At 43.8% G+C, this 21201-nt stretch overlaps 1 protein-coding gene and 1 long non-coding RNA gene across 12 annotated transcripts in view; both read left to right on the plus strand.

Moving 5' to 3' along the window:
• The first annotated feature begins 1486 nt into the window (after positions 1 to 1486).
• The window catches only part of SCAF4 (SR-related CTD associated factor 4), a 63819-nt gene continuing 44104 nt past the window's right edge, over positions 1487 to 21201 (plus strand). For 5 of the 11 annotated variants that reach the window (XM_084800527.1, XM_084800534.1, XM_084800529.1 and 2 more), the window contains exon 1: positions 1489 to 3994. In XM_084800527.1, coding sequence (XP_084656653.1) covers positions 3965 to 3994 — 30 coding nt within the window. In that variant the 5' untranslated portion in view covers positions 1489 to 3964. Of the gene's footprint in view, positions 3995 to 11086; positions 11476 to 21201 lie in introns of those variants that run through there. The other 6 variants (XM_084800528.1, XM_084800530.1, XM_084800526.1 and 3 more) reach the window with 3 other exon arrangements.
• On the plus strand, positions 4006 to 15596 carry LOC311608232. Its single transcript, XR_014782870.1, has 2 exons — positions 4006 to 8238; positions 12691 to 15596. It is a non-coding gene; the product is annotated as an uncharacterized lncRNA (long non-coding RNA).

The raw sequence follows: 21201 nt of genomic DNA on the forward strand, positions 1-21201 counted from the left end.
AGCCCCTGTGGTTACTCTTAAGATCACGCTCCCAATTGTACAGAATAAATGTCTCCCTTGTGTCCTCAGCTGGTGGCACTGCTGAACGTTTCAGCTGCCTACCTCTGTCTCTTGGGACTAAAGACAGGTCTGTATTCCAGCTGGATCACACAGACCCGGAAGGTCTTTGGATGTGCTCTCTTGCCAGAGTAACCATGTTCTGAATTAACCCCAGCACTCAGGAGACAGAGGCTGTCATATCTATGTGAGTTCGAGGCCAGCCTGGTCTACAAAGCAAGACCAGGACAGCCAGGGATCTGCTACACAGAGAAACTCTGTCTGGAAATACAAAAATATCAAGTTTGAGGCCATCCTGGAATGTATGAGATCCTGTTGCAAGGGGAAAACAAAAACAACAACAAACCAAAAGTGGCAAGATGACACAGCTTTACTGTTATCTTGACTCAATCTCTAGGAATTAACCTGAGTTGAGTCCCTAGAAAAGCGAGAACTCTGACAATGGTACTTTAATTGCCACATACACACTCAAACAAAATTTAACAAAACTTGTTTGTTTTGTTTTCCGAGACATGGTTTCTATGAGTAGCCTTGGCTGTCCTAGCCTCACTTTGTTGACCAAACTGGCCTCAAACTCAGTTGATCCGCCAGCCTCTGCTTCCCAAGTGCTGGGATTAAAGGCGTGCACCACCATGCCCAGACCAACAAAACTTAGTTTTAAAGAAAGAGGATTAGTACAGGATCTGTTTTGTTTTTCCTTTAGCAAAAATGAGCATACTTCTGTCACCTTCGTAAACTCTTCCCTTATCCCAGCATCCCACCGTGTCCTCACAGCTGTCTGAAACATCTCTCTACCTGCCCCCCCTTCTGTGATGTGTATTACATGGGCTTTTGCCCTCAACACCCTAGCCAAGGTGTAAGATAAGCCACGCTCCCAGCACCTCCCAATGATTTAATTTTTAACTGAAATGTGATAATTAGATGTATTTATTTGGTTCAGTGTGGAACACAAAGTGCACATATGCAATGAGTAGTAGTTAGCTCAGGGTAAATAAATGACAGAGCCACTAAAAGCAGGTTGTTTACTTATTTAGATTAAAAAAATAATTTATTTAAGCCAGGTGTGGTGGTGCACGTCTTTAATCTCAGCACTCAGGTGGCAGAGGCAGGTGGATCAACTGTGAGTTTGAGGCCAGCCTGGTGTACAAAGTGAGTCCAGGGTAGCCAAAGCCACACAGAGAAACCCTGTCTAGAAAAAACAGAAAACATTTTTTTTTTTAAATATTTATTTTGGCCGGGCGTGGTGGTGCACGCCTTTAATCCCAGTACTCAGGAGGCAGAGGCAGGCAGATCGCTGTGAGTTCAAGGCCAGCCTGGTCTACAAAGTGAGTCCAGGACAGCCAAGGAGGCTACACAGAGAAACCCTGTCTCAAAAAACCAAAAAAAAAAAAAAAAAGAAAGAAATGAAAAAAATATTTATTTTATTTGCATTGGTGTTTGCCTGCATGTATGTCTGTGAGAGGGTGTCGGATCCTCCGGAAGTGACGTTACAGTTGTGAGCTGCAGTATGGGTGCTGGGAATTGTTCAGCAAGAGCAGCCAGTGCTCTTAACTGCTGAGTCATCTCTCCAGCGCCAGGTACATTTGTTTTTTAAACCAAAGTTTCTCTGTGTAGTCCTGGCTGTCCTAGAACTCACTCAGTAGACCAGGCTGGCCTTGATCTCAGATCCACCTGACTGCATGCAGGTGTGCGCCACTACCGCCTGCCTCATTTTTGGTACTGGGGGGAGTAAATACATTCAGGATCCTAACGGCTCTTTTGAAATTTGCCGTCACTTCTAGTTATCCATACTCTCCTACTGAGATAGTTTCCAATCTTGCTCTGCTGGGCTTGAACTTCGCTCTCCAATTTTGTTTTGTTTTTGCTTCCAGTCTCTTCTTAAACACCTCTGCTTCTCGTCTGTCTGTCCTGTTGCAGCTCTTTGCAGCTGTGCAGTACCGATTCCCAGACATCCTCCTCCTCTCAGCCATTTTTTGTGGTTTCCCGCCATATCCTAGAAACCTTCACTTACTCTCCCAGGGGCAACTCAGATGGCTCGAACCCCCAAAAGAAAAAGAAAAGCCACGTGACTTGGGGCACCCGTGGTTAACTCAACTCGGCTTCACCCTCTCAGGGTAAAATGAGGGCACGGCTGATAGGCACCGACACAGAAGCTTGGCAGAGAGATGAAATAACAGACGCATGTCTGGTAGACCCTGGCGCACATGGAAGGTGACCTACAAGTGTCAATCACTACTCCCTCAAACTCATTCCTTTCTGTATTTATTACCAAGTTAACTCAAACCCACCACTCATGCCCTTCAAGAAGCACTGTACATCTTCCTTGACACCATCTCTCCGGGACACCATTCTGTCCTTGTCCCACCTCATCATAAGTATGTCCTTCCTCCACTGCCGAGGCCCCCAGCCTCACCATCCCCATGGCCTGAAGCCATGCTGTCTCTGCCCCACTTTCTTTCACTCCCTTCTGAGTGCATACTTTGCATAACACCAACTTACTCTTTTTTTGTTTTCTAGATAGGGTTTCTATGTGTGTATCCCTGGTTGTCCTGTAGACCAGCCTGTAGACCAGGCTGTCCTCGAACTCCGAGATCCACCCGTCTTTGCCTTCCGAGTGCTGGGATTAAAGGCGTGCGCCACCACGTCCCGCAATTTACTCTTAAAAGATCCCCTTAGGAACAAATCCTAACTCTGACAGGAACTGGTCTCGGTAGCGCCAGTAGCTTGACCTAAGTTCCAGCAGGCTGTCCTGCAAGGAGCGGTGATGGCGCAATGCTCATGGCCCAGAAGGTCCCTCCACTTAGTTTGCTCGCCATTTTCTCCGGAAAGCCTTCCAGAACTTCTAGTCAAGAGTCAGGCCCTATTGCTTCTATAACCACGTTCTCAAGTGTCTGCCCTCTCCACAAAAGTAAGGTCTCTGCAGCAGGAAAACTTTCATTTTCACACACCTGATAAACAGCGGTCGCAGCGCGCAGCAGACAGTGAGAACACAGAAAAAGAGAATCATAGCAGCCCTTCTTCCGAGACAAAACGACGAGTTTGGGGAAATTAGCATTAAGGGTTTGAAGGCTGCTCAGGGCTTCAGCCCGGTCCGCATGGATGTCCTTATGCGCGCTCAGCCTTAACCCACGCGGCTGGGCGGGCGCAGGTCTGCATGGATGGGGTCGCAGCACGGAGCTACGGAGGCTGCAGCCGCTCAACCTCCGCGCTTTGTTTGTCGCAGCAGCTGGGCGTAGTCCTACCGGGGAACAATTGTAGCAAACTGCACCCCGGGAGCCCTGGTCTGGATCCTGAGGCCAGGAGATCCGCACTTTCCGCAGCGGCCACCGGCGGGAAAGCGCGGGGCGAAGAGGCGTCGCGCCCTGGTTGCTCGGCGCGCGGCAGGGGCGGGGCGTGGGCGGAGCCAAGCACAAGCTGGGCGGGGCCGTGCGCAGGAAGCGCCTGGAGGCCGGAGCTGTCCCAGGGTGCTCCGCGCGGCGTGCACTCCGGTCGCTGCCGCCATCCTGCTGGCGAAAGAGAGGAGAGAGAGAGAGACAGAGAGGCCCGCCCGCTAGCCGGCCGGGCCAGTGCGTGAGGGCGCGGGGGGCCGTGTCAGCGCGACTCAGAGCGCAGCCGCCACCGCCAAACGGACATGTTGGAGCCCCGCGCTGCCGCCTCCTCCCTTCCCTCCTCCGGCGCACGGGACTGAACAGGGGCCCGCCGCCTGCCTGCGCTCGACCGGCCCAGCCTCGCCGCCTCGGCCGCAGCCCCTTCCTGCTCGGCCTCGGCCTCCGCCGCTCGTCGCCTCCCGTCTTCCTTCCCCTACGTCCCAGGCCCTGCCGGCTCCCGGCCCTGCTCCGCCGCGGCGCGAGGTCTATGTGACCGGCGGGCCCGGGGCAGCCGCTGCCGCCGCCGCCGCAACGCGAACATGGACGCCGTCAACGCCTTCAACCAGGAGGTGAGGGGTGCTCGGGGCAGGTCGGCTACGGGGCCAGCCGGGCCGCTTCTCCCGCTGCCCGAGAGCTTTCGAGCACGGAGTCGGGGCGGGGAGGCTTCCTGCCCCGGGGTTCCGGGGCGGCGGGCCTAGAGCGGAGGAGAGAGGTCGCGGCCACCGCCGGGGGCTGACCCCGCGCCCCTCCCCCGCCAGTGCCCCCTTCGCCCCCTTCCGGCCTGTGCCGGCTCCGGCTTCTCTAACGTGGCCCTAGTGCTCCCGGCCGGCTTATCGGTTTGGCAGGGCCGGGATCCCGCCCGGGGGCTGCAGCGGAGCGCGGGCGGGCAGACTTTGGGGCGGGAGTTCCCGCGGGTCGTGGGGCCGGCGTAGCAGCCGCTTCGGTTCTCCTGTTGCTCGGGCTGCGGCGTGTCGGCTCCTGGACTCTGATCCCCGCTGGCGGAGAGTTTGAGAGGGTGTCTACCCTCCCCGCCTCCTGGCTTGACACGCTCACGAATCAACAACAGAGAGGTAGTTCCTTAGCCTCGCTATCTGGAACGCGCCCTTTCTTAACGACGTGACACCCAAAAAGTTGAATGGGAAAGCAGAGTATATGCCCCGCCTTAGTTCGCTAGAAAGGCTGCGTGAGCCTCCGCTTGCTCACCCTCGCACTGCCCTCCCGAGTACTTAATCCTCAGCTCCCTTCTTCAGGAACATTTACATGTGAAAACCACCCCAAACCCGGAACAAAGCTGCCTGCCACCTTAAAGCTCTCTAGTTGTATCTCTGACCGTTCCAGGTGCTGCGTTTGGAGCATAAAGTCCATACCATCTTATTTTTCTGAATGGATTTGGGAGGAGGAGTCGACCATTGATGCTTTAAAACGCAGTTACAGACTGGAATCTGTTATGGATTGAGTTGGATTGTGTTTTCCGTTTCAAATACTAAAGATAAACCAGCATTGAAGAAATCTGATGTCATAGTTTGACACGTGTCGATGTGGTGTCCTAACTTGCTCCATCTCATGATGAGATTTTTGTGGCTGAACTCGAAATAGGATTAGGGTGTTACTCCCCTTTCTATCTGTAGTGCCCTCCAAGTAATGCTGCGCTTGAGAGTATTTACTGCTTGTACAGATTACTCCCCTCAAAACACTTCTGTGTGTGCACCTAATGAGTACATGTCTTCACAGACTGACTGCAGTCATCACACCTAGTAATGGAAGTGAAATGAAGAAGTTCACAAATGATGATTTTCAAAATAGTAAAATAATTTGGGTTCCCAGAATGTTGGTAATAGTGCTCCAAATATTCCAAAGTCCAATGCTGACTTTGTAGAATTGCCCTCGGCGTAGCAGTTGCCTGGCAAATGGTTCCTGAATAATGGGAACTTACACAAAAGTCAGCTTAAGATGTCAGGCACATCTCTTAAGATCAAAACCAGCTTGAGGGTTTTTAGTGTATTTTTACAGGCCAGAATTACACAGTCCTGATTTAAGGTGATATCAGGTACTCTGTTAAAGTATCCAATATTAACCTCTCCACTTAATTAGGCTTTGTAGACTACCAAGGGGTGGTCAACAGATTAAAGGCTTAAGGCCACTGAGCCTTTTAAGGGTAATAGAATTGGAAGCTTAGGTTGAATGGATAAGGGAATATAACCTAGAGCTGCAGTCTGTAATTGCTTTGAAATACCAAACTTAGGGATTTTTTGACTCTTTGAGAAAGGGAAATAGACCCTTTAAATGGCATAACGAGCATTTTCACAGGTTAGTTTCCCCTTTATCCCTTGTCTTTCTGAACTTGAAGTTACAGTTGTTAGGCATATTTTGCCTTTGCCAACCCTTCCTGCTAAGTTGCAAATTAGAACCTATGTTCTTGTGCCTTTTGAATTTGTACTCTTATTTTCTACTAGGTCTCCCTACTCAGAAAACATTACTGATTAGGCAGTTGCACCATTGACTCTCCCAAATCTGGTATTAAAACATTTGACTGTTCAGCTGTGTCCTTACTGGGAAAGGCCTGTCTCTTGGGACTCTATCCAGTTGAGCTTCAGTTGATGAAAGAACAGTTTTTCCTCTGGGCTCTATGTGTTGTGGGCTCCCTATGAGGTGTTAGTGAAAAGTCGGCAGGAGAAGAAGAGGTGTCCGTTTAGGATTTCAGAAAAGGTAAAAGCCAGTTTGAAGGACAGCAAGGCTGAGGAGGAGGAGGAGTTTGGTTCCAGGAGCTATGATGTAGTATGTAGTGTGATGTTTCATGTCCAAAGTACTTGAATTTCATTTTTAAGTAAGCATTGAAGTTTTTAAGTAGTAAGATAGCCAGATTGTAGCAGTGTGGGGTGGAGAGGCAGGTGTAGTTCGGGAGAGGCATGAGAGGATGTGGGCCAAAGGTGTCGCTCTGTGGACACCTCTTGTCGTAGTGTGCTGAGACAGGGATGGTGTTATCCACACAGGTCAGTCTTCAGAAGTACGCTTAGTGGAGAAGAAGATAGGGTTTGTTTTCAGATAAGGTTAAGTTCCTTTTGTGTAGAATGGTCATGTGGATGTTTCTGGCAAGCAGTTGAGCATGTAGTATTTAAAGTCAGAAAGCCAAAATGGGCAGAATCAGATGGATGCTTGTGAAAATGCCAGGGTACAGGGCAGAGAAGAATAAGTACTGTAACATATTCGCCTTGCTTGTTGGGCACTTTGTATCTAGTTTAACAGCTACATATTCCCATAGCCTTACACAGACATCTAGTTTCATATAGAGAGGCTGATTTTCAAAGAAGTTAATTCCCCCAAGGGTACATTTCTGAACTAACGGTAGAGCCAGGCTTAGAATGTAGATCTCTGCTTAATTGATACGCTTTGTAGAATACTAAGGGGTTGGTCAACAGATTAAAAACCACTGTGCCTTTTAAGCATAAAAGAATTTGAAGTTTAAGGTTGAATGGATAAGGAAATAAGAGGTCTAGTGGTTTGGTTTTGAGCAGTTAGAGGAAAAGGCTGTTTATGGGTGATGGGAAGGGAGAGAGAGGCTAAGAGTGTACTGGTGCTGCTGCTGAGTGCAGGCCACGCGGCTGTGCCTGCTGCACCATCAGGTTAGTCTCGGTAAGACCCTGGTCCCTATTAGGGCTGGAGGGATAGAGTGCCAGCTGTTCTTTCAGAGGCCCGGACCCATCCAGCTGCTCACAGAACACTCCGCAACTCCAGTTCTCCCGCTTCTTGAGCACAGACAGACACAGACAGAACATCCATATACATGAAATAAACTTTAAAGGAGCGAATTGAGCATTTTCAGGCAAGGGACATAAAAAGGTGAGTTTAAAGCAGCAAGAGAAGGTGGTTGCTTTGGAAGATATGAAGGAAAAGGACAGACTGGGAATGTCAAGAAGGTAAAGAAGAAAAGTGAATTAATTAAAGGCATTCATTAACTTGCTGTATGCAAGGCCCATTACAGCCGATACTTCGTGCTTTACTATGTAGTTTTCCTCATTGTGAAAAGTTTAAAAGTTTGCTGATGTTTGTGGAATGAGTAAAAGTTACAGAAGTTTTTAGCTGGACAGTGAGTGATCATGCCTTTAACTCCAGCATTTGGGAGTCAGAAAGTTACAGATTTTTAAAATTGCTTTATTGCATTCTTAGGTATTAAAAGAACATACCCCCCCCCCCCCGTTTATCTATACTTTTCAAGACTCTAAAGTATAAAAGTAATGTAAAAAACAATTTTAAATGAAAAATGAGTTATTAGTTATTATTTATTTAAGAATAGTCCTGTTTTCATTTGTCCTCACTCAAGCTATTGCTTCCAGCCAAGACAATGAAATGGTGAATTCTAAGGGCTGTGGACAATAAAAAAGATCCTGAGCCGGGTGTGGTGGTGCACGCCTTTAATCCCAGCACTTGGGAGCCAGAAGCAGGTGGATCTCTGAGTTGGAGGCCAGCCTGGTCTACAAAGCGAGGGCAGGACAGCCAAGGCTACACAGAGAAACCCTGTCTTGAAAAAAAAAAAAAAAGAATCTGGGCTGGAGAGATGGCTCAGAGATTAGGAGTACTGGCTGCTCTTCCTGAGTTCAATTCCCAGCAACCACATGGTGGCTCACAACCATCTATAATGTGATCTGATGCCCTCTTCTGCAGATAAACCATTCATATAATTCAATAAATAAATAAAATATTTTTAAAAATCTGTTTGTACATACTTTACCTATTGTGCATATTCTTGAATGTGCTCCCAAAGTAATTCTGCAGAGAGTCCATTTTTGCTGATAAACTGCAGTAAACCTTGTCCACTGTGTTCCTGTGCACACCTGCTGACAGTTGTATTCTCTTCCCATTCATAAATGTTAAGGCCACTGCAAATTGTTTATATATGTATTAGAAAGTTAAACTGATTTGGCAATCTCCCCTTGGTGGGAGGCCTGATGGCACTCAAAGAATAAGCAGGCTACCAAGAGGAGACTTGATAGCCTATGACCACATAGTGGGGGAGGAGGTCCCCCTCGGTCTTAGACCTAGAGAGGGGAATAGGGTGAAAGCAGTAGGGAGGGAGGAACGGGAGGATACAAGTAACCTGAATAAATTAATTAAATAATAAAAAACGAAAGTTAAACTGAAACTATATTATCGGGGGGGGGGGGGGGGGGGGGGACACGGGAACACACTTTCATGCAGTAACAGCACTTGGAAAGGGCGCTTGTGAGAAAATAAATGAAAAAAGAGAGGAAGCAATCTCCTAGTGTATAACCATTAGTATAGTTTTGAACTCAGACCACCAACAAGGCTTTCTGAGTGCTTTATCCCTGAGGTGTGGCATGCATGCAGTGCTGCTTTACAGTGAAGGGGAAAAAAATAAATAGATTAATATTTTACCTTTAAAATCAAACAAAATAAGCTGAATCTTGGTTATGAACTGATGTTCTATTGTCACTCGACTCTGAATTTACCCTGAAAGGAGAATTTTGTTAAGTAGGGAGTTTGCTGTCCCTTCCTGTAATCACTATTATGTTGACTTTGTTTTGGTTTGGTTTGGTTTTTGGTTTTTCGAGACAGGGTTTCTCTATGTATCTTTGGCTGTCCTGGACTCACTTTGTAGACCAGGCTGGCCTCGAACTCACAGCGATCCACCTGCCTCTGCTTTCCGAGTGCTGGGATTAAAGGCTGCACTACTATGCCCGGCTAATCGCTGTTACATTTACCTGTTGGTTAACAGGCGTGATTGTTTAATGGAGTTTAGAGCTCAGATGAGGCCAGTCCTGATTTACCTGCAGCGTTAGTCGTGGTAGTAGTCGTTGTTGTTTTGAAAGATCTGAATGGAAAAGGGTTCAGAATGCTCTTACTGTGTGGAAGGGTTGCCTGCTGGTCTAGTAACAGCTTTGTGCTGCATTTGACTGTGCGGTGCTGTTGTTCCAGGAGTGTTTGGATTCTGATAGTAAACAGCTTTCTTCTGGGCCCAGCTTCCCATCTCTGTCAGCGTTTGAGTCTCTTTACACAGTAACGAAGGAAATCTGACTCTTCAGAGCATTCAGACAGCACTTATCCCTAATAGTCTTGGTAAAAATATAGCCTCTTTAACATTTTTGTCAAGTATTTAGTACCAGAAAATGTTACTTACAGAAATAATACATTGATAGAGATAACTTTAAGAGTCCTAGAAAGGTTCGGTTTCTAAGTACGGTGAACAGAATTGGGGATAATCTATACCTAATCATAGAAGGTTGGCAAAATGGTTTGTTTGTTTAAAGCCAGAAAGAAACAAATTAGTAGGTCTTCTGTCGTGGGGCAGAAAAAACTCGATTTAAGCATTTCAAGTTGCCTTGTATGGATGTGTCTGTACATTTAAATCTCATTTTAAATATGCCTTGATAACACAGTATTATATACCCTGACCACTGTTGTTTGCAGCATTTGTGTGACTTGTTGATTACATTCCTTGCTTTATAATGATGTGTGTAAATAGATGCCTTGCCCTGTAGCAATGGTGTTAGATAAATCCGAAAGCCAGGTTGAAATTCAGGGAAGCAATTAAGAGTTAGAGGCCGTGCTTGGTGGCTCACGCTTTTGATCCCAGCACTTTGGAGGCAGAGGCAGGCAGCTCACTGTGAGTTCCAGGCCAGCCTGGTCTACAGAGTGAGTCTGGGACAGCCAAGGCTATATACAGAGAGACCCTGTCTTGAAACCATCCCCCCCCCAGAAAAAAGAATCAGAAAGTAGGACTTGTTTGTTTTGTTTTATCAGAGGTGAGTGAACAGCAGGCTCAGTAAAAATGGAGAGCCTCCATTCACCTCTCAAAGTTCTCAGAACTCAATTGTGTTTGGGTAGTTGGAGTGTCTTGGCATACATCCATGTGATCAGTAATTCCCTGCTAGACCAGACCCTAGATGGGCGGAGTAGTTGACAGTGCAGAGGGTTTTGTTTCTCGTTTCCAAACACCAATTTCCACAAAATTACTTTCAGACGTAATTGATACTTAGATTTAAGGGGGGGGGGCAGAAAAGAAATTTGTACTGTATGCATACATAGATTCGACCAATTGCAAGTGAGTATCATGGTGGCAAAGTGTAGTTGACAAGTACCTATAAAACTTTTTAAAGTAGTAAAATATACTTGTGTATTAATTTGTCACAATGATAGTCACAATAGTAAATTCTTTTAAGTTTTAAGTTTGTTTTGTCAGTGACTACTAAACTTAATCTTCACATATTTTTGTTCAGTAGACAAAGTTGTACATGAAGCAGCAGGTGTACAGGCAGGAAGTCCCTGGGTGCCTGTAGGAACTCAAAAGGCCTGCTTGACTATAAGGTTGAGAGGTTCCGATATTCTCTATGTGTACAGCACTGATTTTAGTGTCAGTTATCATCTTGATCAAAACGTTTCCCTATGAGGGTTAGTAAAAGTACCTGCTTGGAGTGTCTGCCCACCTGAGTTCACCACTCCCTGGACCGTCTGCCAAGGTGAAACAACTCCGTAAGGTTGCTGTCTGGCCTCCATGTATGCTCCCACATACACCATATACATTTGCTTTTTAATTCAATAATGGTTTTTACACCAAAAGCCATTGTTTGCTTATTCCATGATTATTTTTATTTTTAAAGATTTATTTATTTATTATGTATACAGCATTCTGCCTGCAGGCCAGAAGAGATAGTTGTGAGCCACCATGTGGTTGCTGGGAATTGAACTCATGACCTTTGGAAGAGTAGTCAGTGCTCTTAACCTCTGAGCCATCTCTCCAGCCCCATCTTCCATGTTTATTAACCACTATAAACCTAGAAATAAATTCCTGCTTACTGTCTGTCATTTAGTAGTAACATTCTGCATGCTATTTGTCCATGAGCCTTTAGTTTTAAAGCTTGATATTCACTATGTACATTTGTTCCAGGCTGATTCTGACTCTTTGCAAATATATTAGAAGCACAATCTCGGGGTGGGGAGAGAGGCATTCATATAACCAGCATAGTTTGAATACATATATTGGTCACTGAACCCAAAGAAGTCCCATCAGTGCGTACATTGGAACTGACCGCTTGAGGTGAGGAAGTGGGTATTTCCTGATGCACTTGTACTCTGGATTCCTCCTATAGACTTGCCATCGAGGTATTGGTTAATCTCAGCAGTAGCCGCTGCACTAGTCTTTTGTACTTATGACTCTCCACTGACAAGATACTAGGCTGTGAGGGCATTATATTCCTGGTGTTATTTATTATTGCAGATGCTTAATGGTAAGTGAAAGAATAAATGGAAAGCTCTATTGTGTTTAGATCTGATCTTCTATATCCCCTTACTATTGTACCAGTGTTTTTGACTCTCTGTATATGCTATTATGTTGGAGCAGAAGTTGACTAGCCGTCTAGTCTTCATGTTAAGAGATTTTTTTTTATTGTTATTGGTCAGCATTAATTTTTAGCTGAAGCAAAATTATAAAGCACTACCTACATATGATATAACTAATTATTGTTTTAAGTTTTTTTTATAGGTTTTATAGGATGCTAGATTTCCTAGAGTTACAGTTATGGATAGTTGTAAGCGGACAGGGAACTGAACCTGTTCCTCTGCAAGAGCCACAGATGCTCTTAGCCACTAAGCCATAAAACATGTAACTCTTTAGGAAACAAAGTATTTCTTAAAAATGAATGTCTGGGCTGAGGAGATGGCTCATTTGGCCAAGTGTATGCAAGCATAAGGACCCAGCGCCCACATAAAAAGTTGGGTTGGCAGTATATGCCTGTAATCCTAGCACTGGGGATTTCTGGAGCTTTTTGGACAGCTAACCTTGCTGAATGGCTGAGATCCAGAAGTAAGGTAAAAGGCCATAGAGGAAGACAGGAAATGTTGACCTCTGACCTCCACATAGACCCACCACACTTATTTTTAAAAACAAGCGTTTCTCTGTGTAGCCCTCGCTCTGCAACTCGTTCTGTAGACCAGGCTGGCGTCAAGCTTACACAGATCCACCTGGCTCTGCCTCCTGAGCGCTGGGACTAAAGGTATGTGTCACCACTGCAGACACCACCACACACTTTCTAAAATGTGTGTGCATCACCTAATTCCTAAGAGTTGCCACACAGAGTAAGTCTGCTTTAGAAAGGTTAGCTAAGCCGTGGCGATTTGCAGGTAAGTGCAATTCTTCCCCCCACCCTTGAGACAGGGTCTTTCTTTGTAGTTCTAGCTGCCATGTAAACACTAACCCAGATACTTTTGAATGTGCAGCTGTGCTTGGCCCGCCTCTGAAGGGCTGGGATAGCAGGTGTGCACCACCATCGAGGCTGTCCAAATTTATAGAAAGGCCCTTCACTGTTGCCCAGTATTGTACAAAATCAGTGAAATTACATTGTAACATGCCATTTTACTGTTTCTTGATTGATCTGTTTTTTTCTGTGAGATTGAAAACAATACCTGTTAGCCAACTACATGGCTTTGTAAATTATTTTGTTGAGCCGAGCTGTGGTGGTACATGCGTTTAATCCCAGCATTTGGGAGGTAGAGAATGGCAAGTGGATCTCTGAGATTGAAGCCAGCATGGTCTACAGAGCACGAGACATCCAGGGCTGCTCAGAAAAAAACACTGCCTTAAAAAAACAAAGGAAGAAATATTTTGTTAATTCTGAGTCTAAACTTTACTCAAAGGTATCTTTGTTTTTAACATGATATTTTAAGAAGTTATGCAGAGGAGACAATTGGAGGAAAAGAAGGAAGGGAGAAATCCTGTGTGTGCTCATAACAACAAGCAGGTGCTTGTTATATAGTGTTACGTGTCAGTCTAATTGCTAAAGAAGTATTTTACATCATTTTCCATCAAAATGATTTTTACATTCTTGAACCAAGGTTTTTTTTTTCTTTTGTTGAAGTCTAGGAGGAAATACTTCATGAAAATGATTCTTCATAGGTGATTTCAAGGAGATACTAGTGTTCAAGTTGACTAGTGATGCATAATAATAAAACTGTTGTTGAAACCTGCTGCTGTGTTAGTGAGGTAGAGCAATGCCAAAGATAAGACATAGACAGTCTAAAAAAAAATTGTGTGTGTGTGTGTGTGTGTGTGTGTGTGTGTGTGTGTGTGTGTGTAGGTCAGAGGACAGACAGCGTTATGGAGTAAGTTCATCTACCTTTCCATTGGTTGTGGGAGTTGAACTCAGGTCATCAGGCTTGGCAGCAAGCACCTTTACCCACTCCACCATCCTGCCAGCCCCATGCATACATTACCATTTCTTAGAATCACCTTCTGGCATATTTCTTGAGCAAATGAAAAGGACTTTTGGATTGACTACAGTTGTGTGAACCAAAATGGAGGTAAGGAATAGAAAAGGCCTGGTGTTGACACTGGAGCTGAATGGTTGTGGTTTGTTTGTTTGTTTTGTTTTTTAGGGGAAAAAAAAAAACAACCCAGTGAAGGAAGTACCACTTGGTTCTGAAGTAAAAAAAATTAAATGCAGGATAGTTTTTTGCAAATTGTATCAAAGGTTCTCCAAAATGAAACAGAAATTGGGGTATATTTTAGGACAAATCATCAGAAATTACTTTGAAATTTTCTTCTGTCAGCGGTAAATGGTAACAGAATTTGGACTTGAGAATGAAATTAGAGAGTAGAAATAAAGAAAATGAATATAGCTTGTTATATTCTATGCTGTTTTTTGTTGGACTTGCTTTGTAAACCAGGCTAGCCTCGAACTCACAGAGATCCTCCTGCTTCTGTCTTGCTGAGTGCTGGGATTAAAGGCACGGACAACCACACCTGGCTTGCCATGCCGTTTTTAATGCATGTAGAAATGCATGTTAAGCTAAAATGGTCTTATATTTAATTTTTATGTTTACGTGTGTCTATAGTTTGTAAAATTTATTTTAAATTCTGGAATTAGAAAGTTTGATACATTTGTGGGAAAATGATAAGTAGAAAGAAAATTAGGGGAAAATGGGTTGGTTTTTTTTGTTGTTGTTGTTGTTGTTTTACACTTGAATTTAAGAATATTAAATGTAACTTTGCTTGTCAAGTGTCTGGTTTGAATCTAGAAATCTGAGGAGTGGGCCTTATAAAGAAATAGGTGCGGAAGTGTGCTGCTTACACTAAATTAAAGGCCCTGAGTTGGCGTGGTGGCGCACTCCTGTAATCCCAGCACTTGGGGGAGGCAGAGGCAGGTGGATCTCCGTGAGTTTGAGGCCAGCCCGGCCTACAAAGTGAGTCCAGGACAATCAAGGCTGCACAGAGAAACCCTGTCTCAAAACAAAACAAACAAACAAAGACCCTGGGTTGGGGCAGGGCCTGGGGGCTCATGCCTTTAATCCTAGCACTTGGAAGGCAGAGGCAGGTGGATTTCTTGAGTTCAAGGCCAACCTGGTCTACAAAGTCCAGGATAGCCAAGGCTACACAGAGAAACCCTGTCTCAAGAAATGAGTGGGGGTGGGGGGAAGACCCTGGGGCTGGAGAGATGGCTCAGAGGTAAAGATACTACTGACTGCTCTTCCAAAGTTCCTGAGCTCAATTCCCAGCAACCACTAGGTGGCTCACAACCAACCATCTATAATGTGATTTGATGTCCTCTTCTGGCCTGCAGACATCCATGCAGGCAAAGCACTATATACATCATCATTGTCATAATAATAAATAAATCTTAAAAAAGAAAAGAAATGTTTACCAAAAAAAAAAAAAAAAAAAAAGCCCCTGGGTTGGAGTGTAGAGCGCCCTTGCCTAATGTGAAGACCAAAGGTTGCTCCCCAAGAGCAGAGAGAAGGGGAGGAAAAAAGGATCCAAATAGTGTTCATGGGAGCAGTAAAGCAGCACAGTATTTGCTCCTAGTTTTCTTTTTTCTAGACAGGGTTTCTCAGTGCAGCCTTGGTTGTCTTGGACTAGATTTGTAGACTTAACTTTTTATGTAGTTTAACTATTTAGTTAAAGGCTTCAAAGGCTTAGACACCAAAAAAAATTTTTTTAACATGGAAATAAGTTAATAGTAGCTAAAAGGATCCTTCCTTTAATCTACAGATGTTAATAAAAAATACACATAAGCCGGGCATGGTAGCGCACGCCTTTAATCCTAGCACTGGGGGGGGGGGGGCAGAGGCAGGTGGATCACTGTGAGTTCAAGGCCAGCCTGGTCTACAAAGCGAGTCCAGGGCAGCTAAGAATACACAAAGAAACCCTGTCTCGAACCCCCCCCCCCCAAAAAAAACCACATAAAATGGTAATTTTCCAGATTTGCATTTTATATCCACAGATCACTGGTAAGAATATAAACAGAAAATTTAAAAAATACTATTGTCAGTAATTTAAACAAAGTTTTATTAAAGATTTTCAAGTATAGCTGGTAATAAATAAACTATATAGCTAAATTCAGTATCCCAGTACTACTACCTTCCAAAATTTGTAAGTAGTGTAAACTGTAAAAATAGTAGAATTTATTGCAAGGACAAGTCATACATGATAGTGATGCATCCATATGGTTTGACTTTGTTTTAGGGTTTTGTTTGAGTCAGGGTCTCTTTACATAGCCCTGGCTATTGTGGGAGTATTTGTACATCAGGCTGGCCCTGAGCTCACAGAAATCAATCTGTGTCATCTGGGATTAAAGGCACGTGCCAGCATACCCTGCTAACACCTTTTTATCATTTAATTACTTTTATAATAATTTGACAACAGAAGGGTGGCACATGCCTGTAGCACCACATTCAGGCTGAGGCAAGCAGAACTTTAGTTTAAGACTATCCTCAAAGATAAACCTGTCTCAAAACGAGGGAAAAATGTGTCTTACACCCAAATTAAAATTAACTTTTATGTACATGATTTTAACTTTTTCTTTTTGTGCAAGTTAGGCAAATTTAAGTTAGAAAATGAAAGGAAATAAAAGTCTGACTAAGTACTACACCTGCTGATTTTGAGATGTTTCAGTATTTCTTTCCCTACTGCTTATATTGGGATTTCTCCCCTCTTGGAAGACAGAGCCTTACTGTGTTGTACTTTGTAACAGGAAATTGTTATTTATCTTCTGAATAGTCATTGTGAGAATTTTAAGAACATCCCATTGTTACATTAGGTACATCTCTGGATGTAAATTTGGCTGAAGGTTATAGGGGTTTTGTTCAGTTTTTTTTAGCTTTTGCTATTGTATCTTCATATTTCTCCAAGGAATTAAAATGCATCAACTATGTCTCACTCACCAGCTCAGTATTTTGGCTTTATGCTAAACTCAACACCATAGATACATAAAGAATTCTAGCCCATTTTAATTTATATTTATATTTTGCTTGGTAAGATTACTAATTAGTTTACTGTTTTTTGATATTTCCTTTGTTAATTGAGTTCACTGTGTTTTTCAGTTGTAGTGTCTCTTGAATTTTTTTTTTATAGTTCCTTTTATAGAGAGGGGAGATATGTGCTACTGTGCACATGTGGAAGTCAAAGTACTTTTTTGCCAGGAGTCTTGATTCTAGGGTCTCGGATTGGGTCTCGGCCTCAGCAGCAAGCATTTTTACTTTTAGAAACACCTCACAGTCCCTTTCTTGCTGTCTGTACCTGCTCTTTTTTCCCCCCTTTAAGATTTATTTATTATTTATACAGTATTCTGCCCGCTTGTGCATGTGTGCCTGTCAGCCACAAGAAGGAACCAGATCTCATTATAGATGTTTGTGAGCCACCATGTGGTACCTGGAAATTGAACTCAGGACCTTTGGAAGAGTAGATGGTGCTCTTAACCTCTGGGCCATCTCTCCAGCCCTGTGCCTGCTCTTGATAGCTCTATACAACAGGATCCTACTTTTGTAGAAGCATAGTAGTGCGTGTTTTAGTGTGCTTGGTCTTCCCCAGTCTCTTTTCCCCAATATTAGGAAAAGTATTTTCTCAATCATTGCTCTGGTAATAATATTAAAGACCTACCCTTATTATTCTGGCAATATGTTTTACGGAGTTGTCTTGAAGCTGTAATTAGCTGGATAAGTATTTTTCCCGAGAAATGACAGTTATCATTTGTTAAGAAATTTATGTCTTTTATGTTATATTATTAATTATCACAGTTGTGTTGGCTTTAGCTTTTGATGTGGTAAAACTAGTGCGTTGGATACTGAGTCAAATGTGCAAAAGTGGAGGAAGAATGGAATTGAATGCTTTCAACCTCTACATCTCACTGGAAGACTTTAGCATCTGCTTGTCACTAAATATTTGTATGGCTCTTAGAAACATTCTCCCCTTGCCGGGCATGGTGGCGCACGCCTTTAATCCCAGCACTCGGGAGGCAGAGGCAGGTGGATCGCTGTGAGTTCGAGGCCAGCCTGGTCTACAAAAGTGAGTCCAGAGCAGCCAAGGCTACACAGAGAGACCCTGTCTCAAAAAACCAAAAAAAAAAAAAAAAAGAAACATTCTCCCCTTTTTTGTGTCATGTGTGCATATGGGGCTCAGAGGGCGACTTCCAGGAATCAATTCTCTCCTTCATTGGGATCTGGGGATCCAACTCTGTTTGATGGCAAATGCCTTTGCCATCCTACTGGCCCAATCTTGGGTTTTGGTTTTGGTTGTTTGTTGCCTTAAATTTTGTAATTAAGGGCTGGAAAGATGGATCAGGGGTTAAGAGTGCCACTTGCTCTTCCAGAGGTCCCGAGTTCAATTCTCCCCAACCACATAGTGCTTTACAACCATCTATAATGTGATCTGATGCCTTTTTCTGGCATTCAAGTATACATGCAGATAAAGCACTTAATATACATTAAATAAGTGAATAAATCTTTGAAGAAACTTTCATAATTAAATAAGAATAACAAGACTTAAAGAAAAAAATGCTTTGTCATCTTAGAGTTTATATGATCCCAAAGGAGAGAAAGGTAGATATGATTCATTGTGAACTAAATTTGAGAAACCCAGCACTGGGAGGGCAGAGACAGGACTTAGCAGCCAGTCTAGCCAGTAAATGTCTTCCAGTGCAGTAAGAGACCATATTTCAAACAAGGTGGAGAGCAGCAGAGGACATTGAAGTTTGACTTCTGGCCTCAATGGAGACACACACACACACACACACACACACACACACACACACACTCTCTCTCTCTCTCTCTCTCTCTCTCTCTCTCTCTCTCTCTCTCTCAAAATTTAAGACCAGGACTGGAGGTGGTTCAGTGGTTTAGAGCACTTGTTTTGGTTTTGGTTTTTTGAGACAGGGTTTCCTTTGTGTAGCCTTGGCTGTTCTAGAGTCACTTTGTAGACCAGGCTGGCCGCCTCAAACTCACAGCGATCCACCTGCCTCTGCCTCCCAAGTGCTGAGATTACAGTCATGAGCCACCGTGCCTGTCAAGAGCACTTGTTCTTGCAAAGGACCTGGGTTAGAGTCATGGTGCCCACATGGTGATTCACATTTGTCCATAACTCCAATTTTAGGATGCCCATGATACATGCAAATGGCACTCATACACATAACATTTTAATACCCTTGATAGCTTACTTTCAAGATTAAAGTAAGACATAATTCTAGAAGCTGTAGTCTGTACTAGTTCACTTTTTTCTCTTCCAGTTCTGTTTCTCGTAGGAATAGCTAGTCTACTAGTTACCAACAGTCAGGACATGTTCATTAACAATCTGTAACAGAAAAAAAAATCTGTTTTTGTCAAATGAAGACTGCGTAACTTTTTCTTTAGAAAGATACTGGCTATGACTATTCTGAGCCAGTTATAAAAATAGAGCTCAGATAAGGGTATCAAGTAGTTTTGTTTGTTTGGTTGGTTGGTTTTGGTTTTTCTAGATAGAGTTTCTCTGTGTAGCTGTGGCTGTCCTAGATTCACTTTGTAGACCAGGCTGACCTCGAATTCACAACGATCCACCTGCCTCTGCCTCCTAGTACTGGGATTGCAGGCATGCTCCACCATGCCCAGCTGGTATCAAATAGTTTTAATTAAAAATAATAGGACTCAGGTGAGGTCATCCTAGATAAAAGTCAGCCCCCCCCCCCTTCTTAATTCAAAACCACTGACTGACTTAGACTAAGGCATATACAGTGAAATGAAAGTTGGTTTAAGTGATTTTCAAACTACCTAAATAGATTGTGAAGACTATTAAAAACCCAGCAGTCACCGTGAAGATGTAGTTTTGTTAGAGATGATGAAAAACAGCCATTACACTGATTTAAAGCAATAAATACTTCTCTCTCCTCTAGCCCAGGACTGTATTATCTTAGTCAAAAAATTGGGGGTTTAATGATCTCACATGGCGACCTGGATTGTCTGAGAAGGTCCTGTATAACCTCAAGGGTTCTTATCCAAGAGTGGCAAGAGACAGGGGAAGTAAGACAAGGCGCGCAGAGGTCAGAGAAGGAGAAGCCATGCACCATAGGCATGTGTCAGCCAGTAGAGGCTGAAATAACAAGAAATGGATTCTGCTGCAGAGTCTCCAGGGGGTGCTCCCTGCTACCATGCTGACGTTTGATAATGAAAGTCTGCCCTCCCGGTGCATCACTGGTATATTGTAAACTACTATTGCATCAGTAGAAAAGCAGTCAGGCTAATTCACTCTTAGAATATATTCATTTGAGAATACGTCTAGACTCTGGAATTTTAAAAAATAAACTGGGATAGTTATATCTAGAAATTATATCATTTGGCATTACAGTAATTAAGGCAAGGGGAAGGCATGGTAGTCAGCTTCATATATTTTTGTCATTGAGAGGCTTGAGAGGGTTCTGTACAGAGTTGAATTGTGGGTTGGTACAGACAGTGTGTTGTAACCATTGGAACTGACTGACTAGTAGTTACTAGTACTTCACCAGAGAGATTTCTATGAGTGCAGGATTTGGGCAGCTTCACGTCAGTATGAAAAAAAGAGCTCTTGGCTATGCAAGCTTGAGGCCCTGACCCCGGCACGCACCTAAGAAGCTGGTGGGGCTGTGTGAGCATGCTTGCTATCCTGTTGCTGTGGTGAGTGGAGACAGGAGCATTGCTGAAACTTAGCTGCAAGTTCACTGAGAGATCGTTTCAGGGGAATAAGGTAAAGAGTGGTAGAACAGTATTCTATGACCTTTGAGCTCTGCCCATACACACACAAACAAAACATAGTTTTGTACATACCCATACTTTTTAAAAATCAGAAACGGGATTCCCAGGGTTTACTGAGTGTGCGCACCAGGGTTAGATGTGAGCTGTGTGTGCGTTGCTACTCAACTTCAACAGCCTTATGAAGCAAGCGAAGAGCTATTAACATGACATTGTCAAATGTTAAACCCCGTGGTTTGAAAAGGTTATCTAGAATTATTGACGTGTGAATGATTTAGGATCATGCATGAAATCATGTGTATGTTTGTGCAGGTGTGTTGGTAAATGAAACCTCATCAGAGATGGCTGGTTACCGAGAAGCTAATGCCTTTATCATGAAGGCAGGTTATTGAGGACATAAGCTTGGCCCTTCTCTCCTGTTTTTCTCCCCTCCCTTTGCTCCTCATCAGTTCTCCTCCTCTCCTTGTGCTCTTCCTCGATCCTTTGCCATGAAGAGAGATGGAACAATTGCCTTCACCAGATAGGGCACCTTGGACTTTCCAGCATTTGGGGGACTGCCTTCAGTTTGAGTAAAATCCCATCTAAAAACAAATAGAGGAGGCTGGAGAGATGGCTCAGAGGTTAAGAGCATTGTCTGTTCTTCCAGAGGTGCTGAGTTCAATTCCCAGCAACCACATGGTAGCTCAAGACCATCTGTAATGGGATTTGATGCCTTCTTCTTTTATACATGCAAATAGAACACTCATATAAATAAATAAAATTAAAAGCAAACAAAAAATAGAAGTTCCTTAAAAATTGCATA

This window comes from Acomys minous (assembly GCF_964271855.1).
Source record: "Acomys minous genome assembly, chromosome: 11".
Taxonomy (NCBI): domain Eukaryota; kingdom Metazoa; phylum Chordata; class Mammalia; order Rodentia; family Muridae; genus Acomys; species Acomys minous.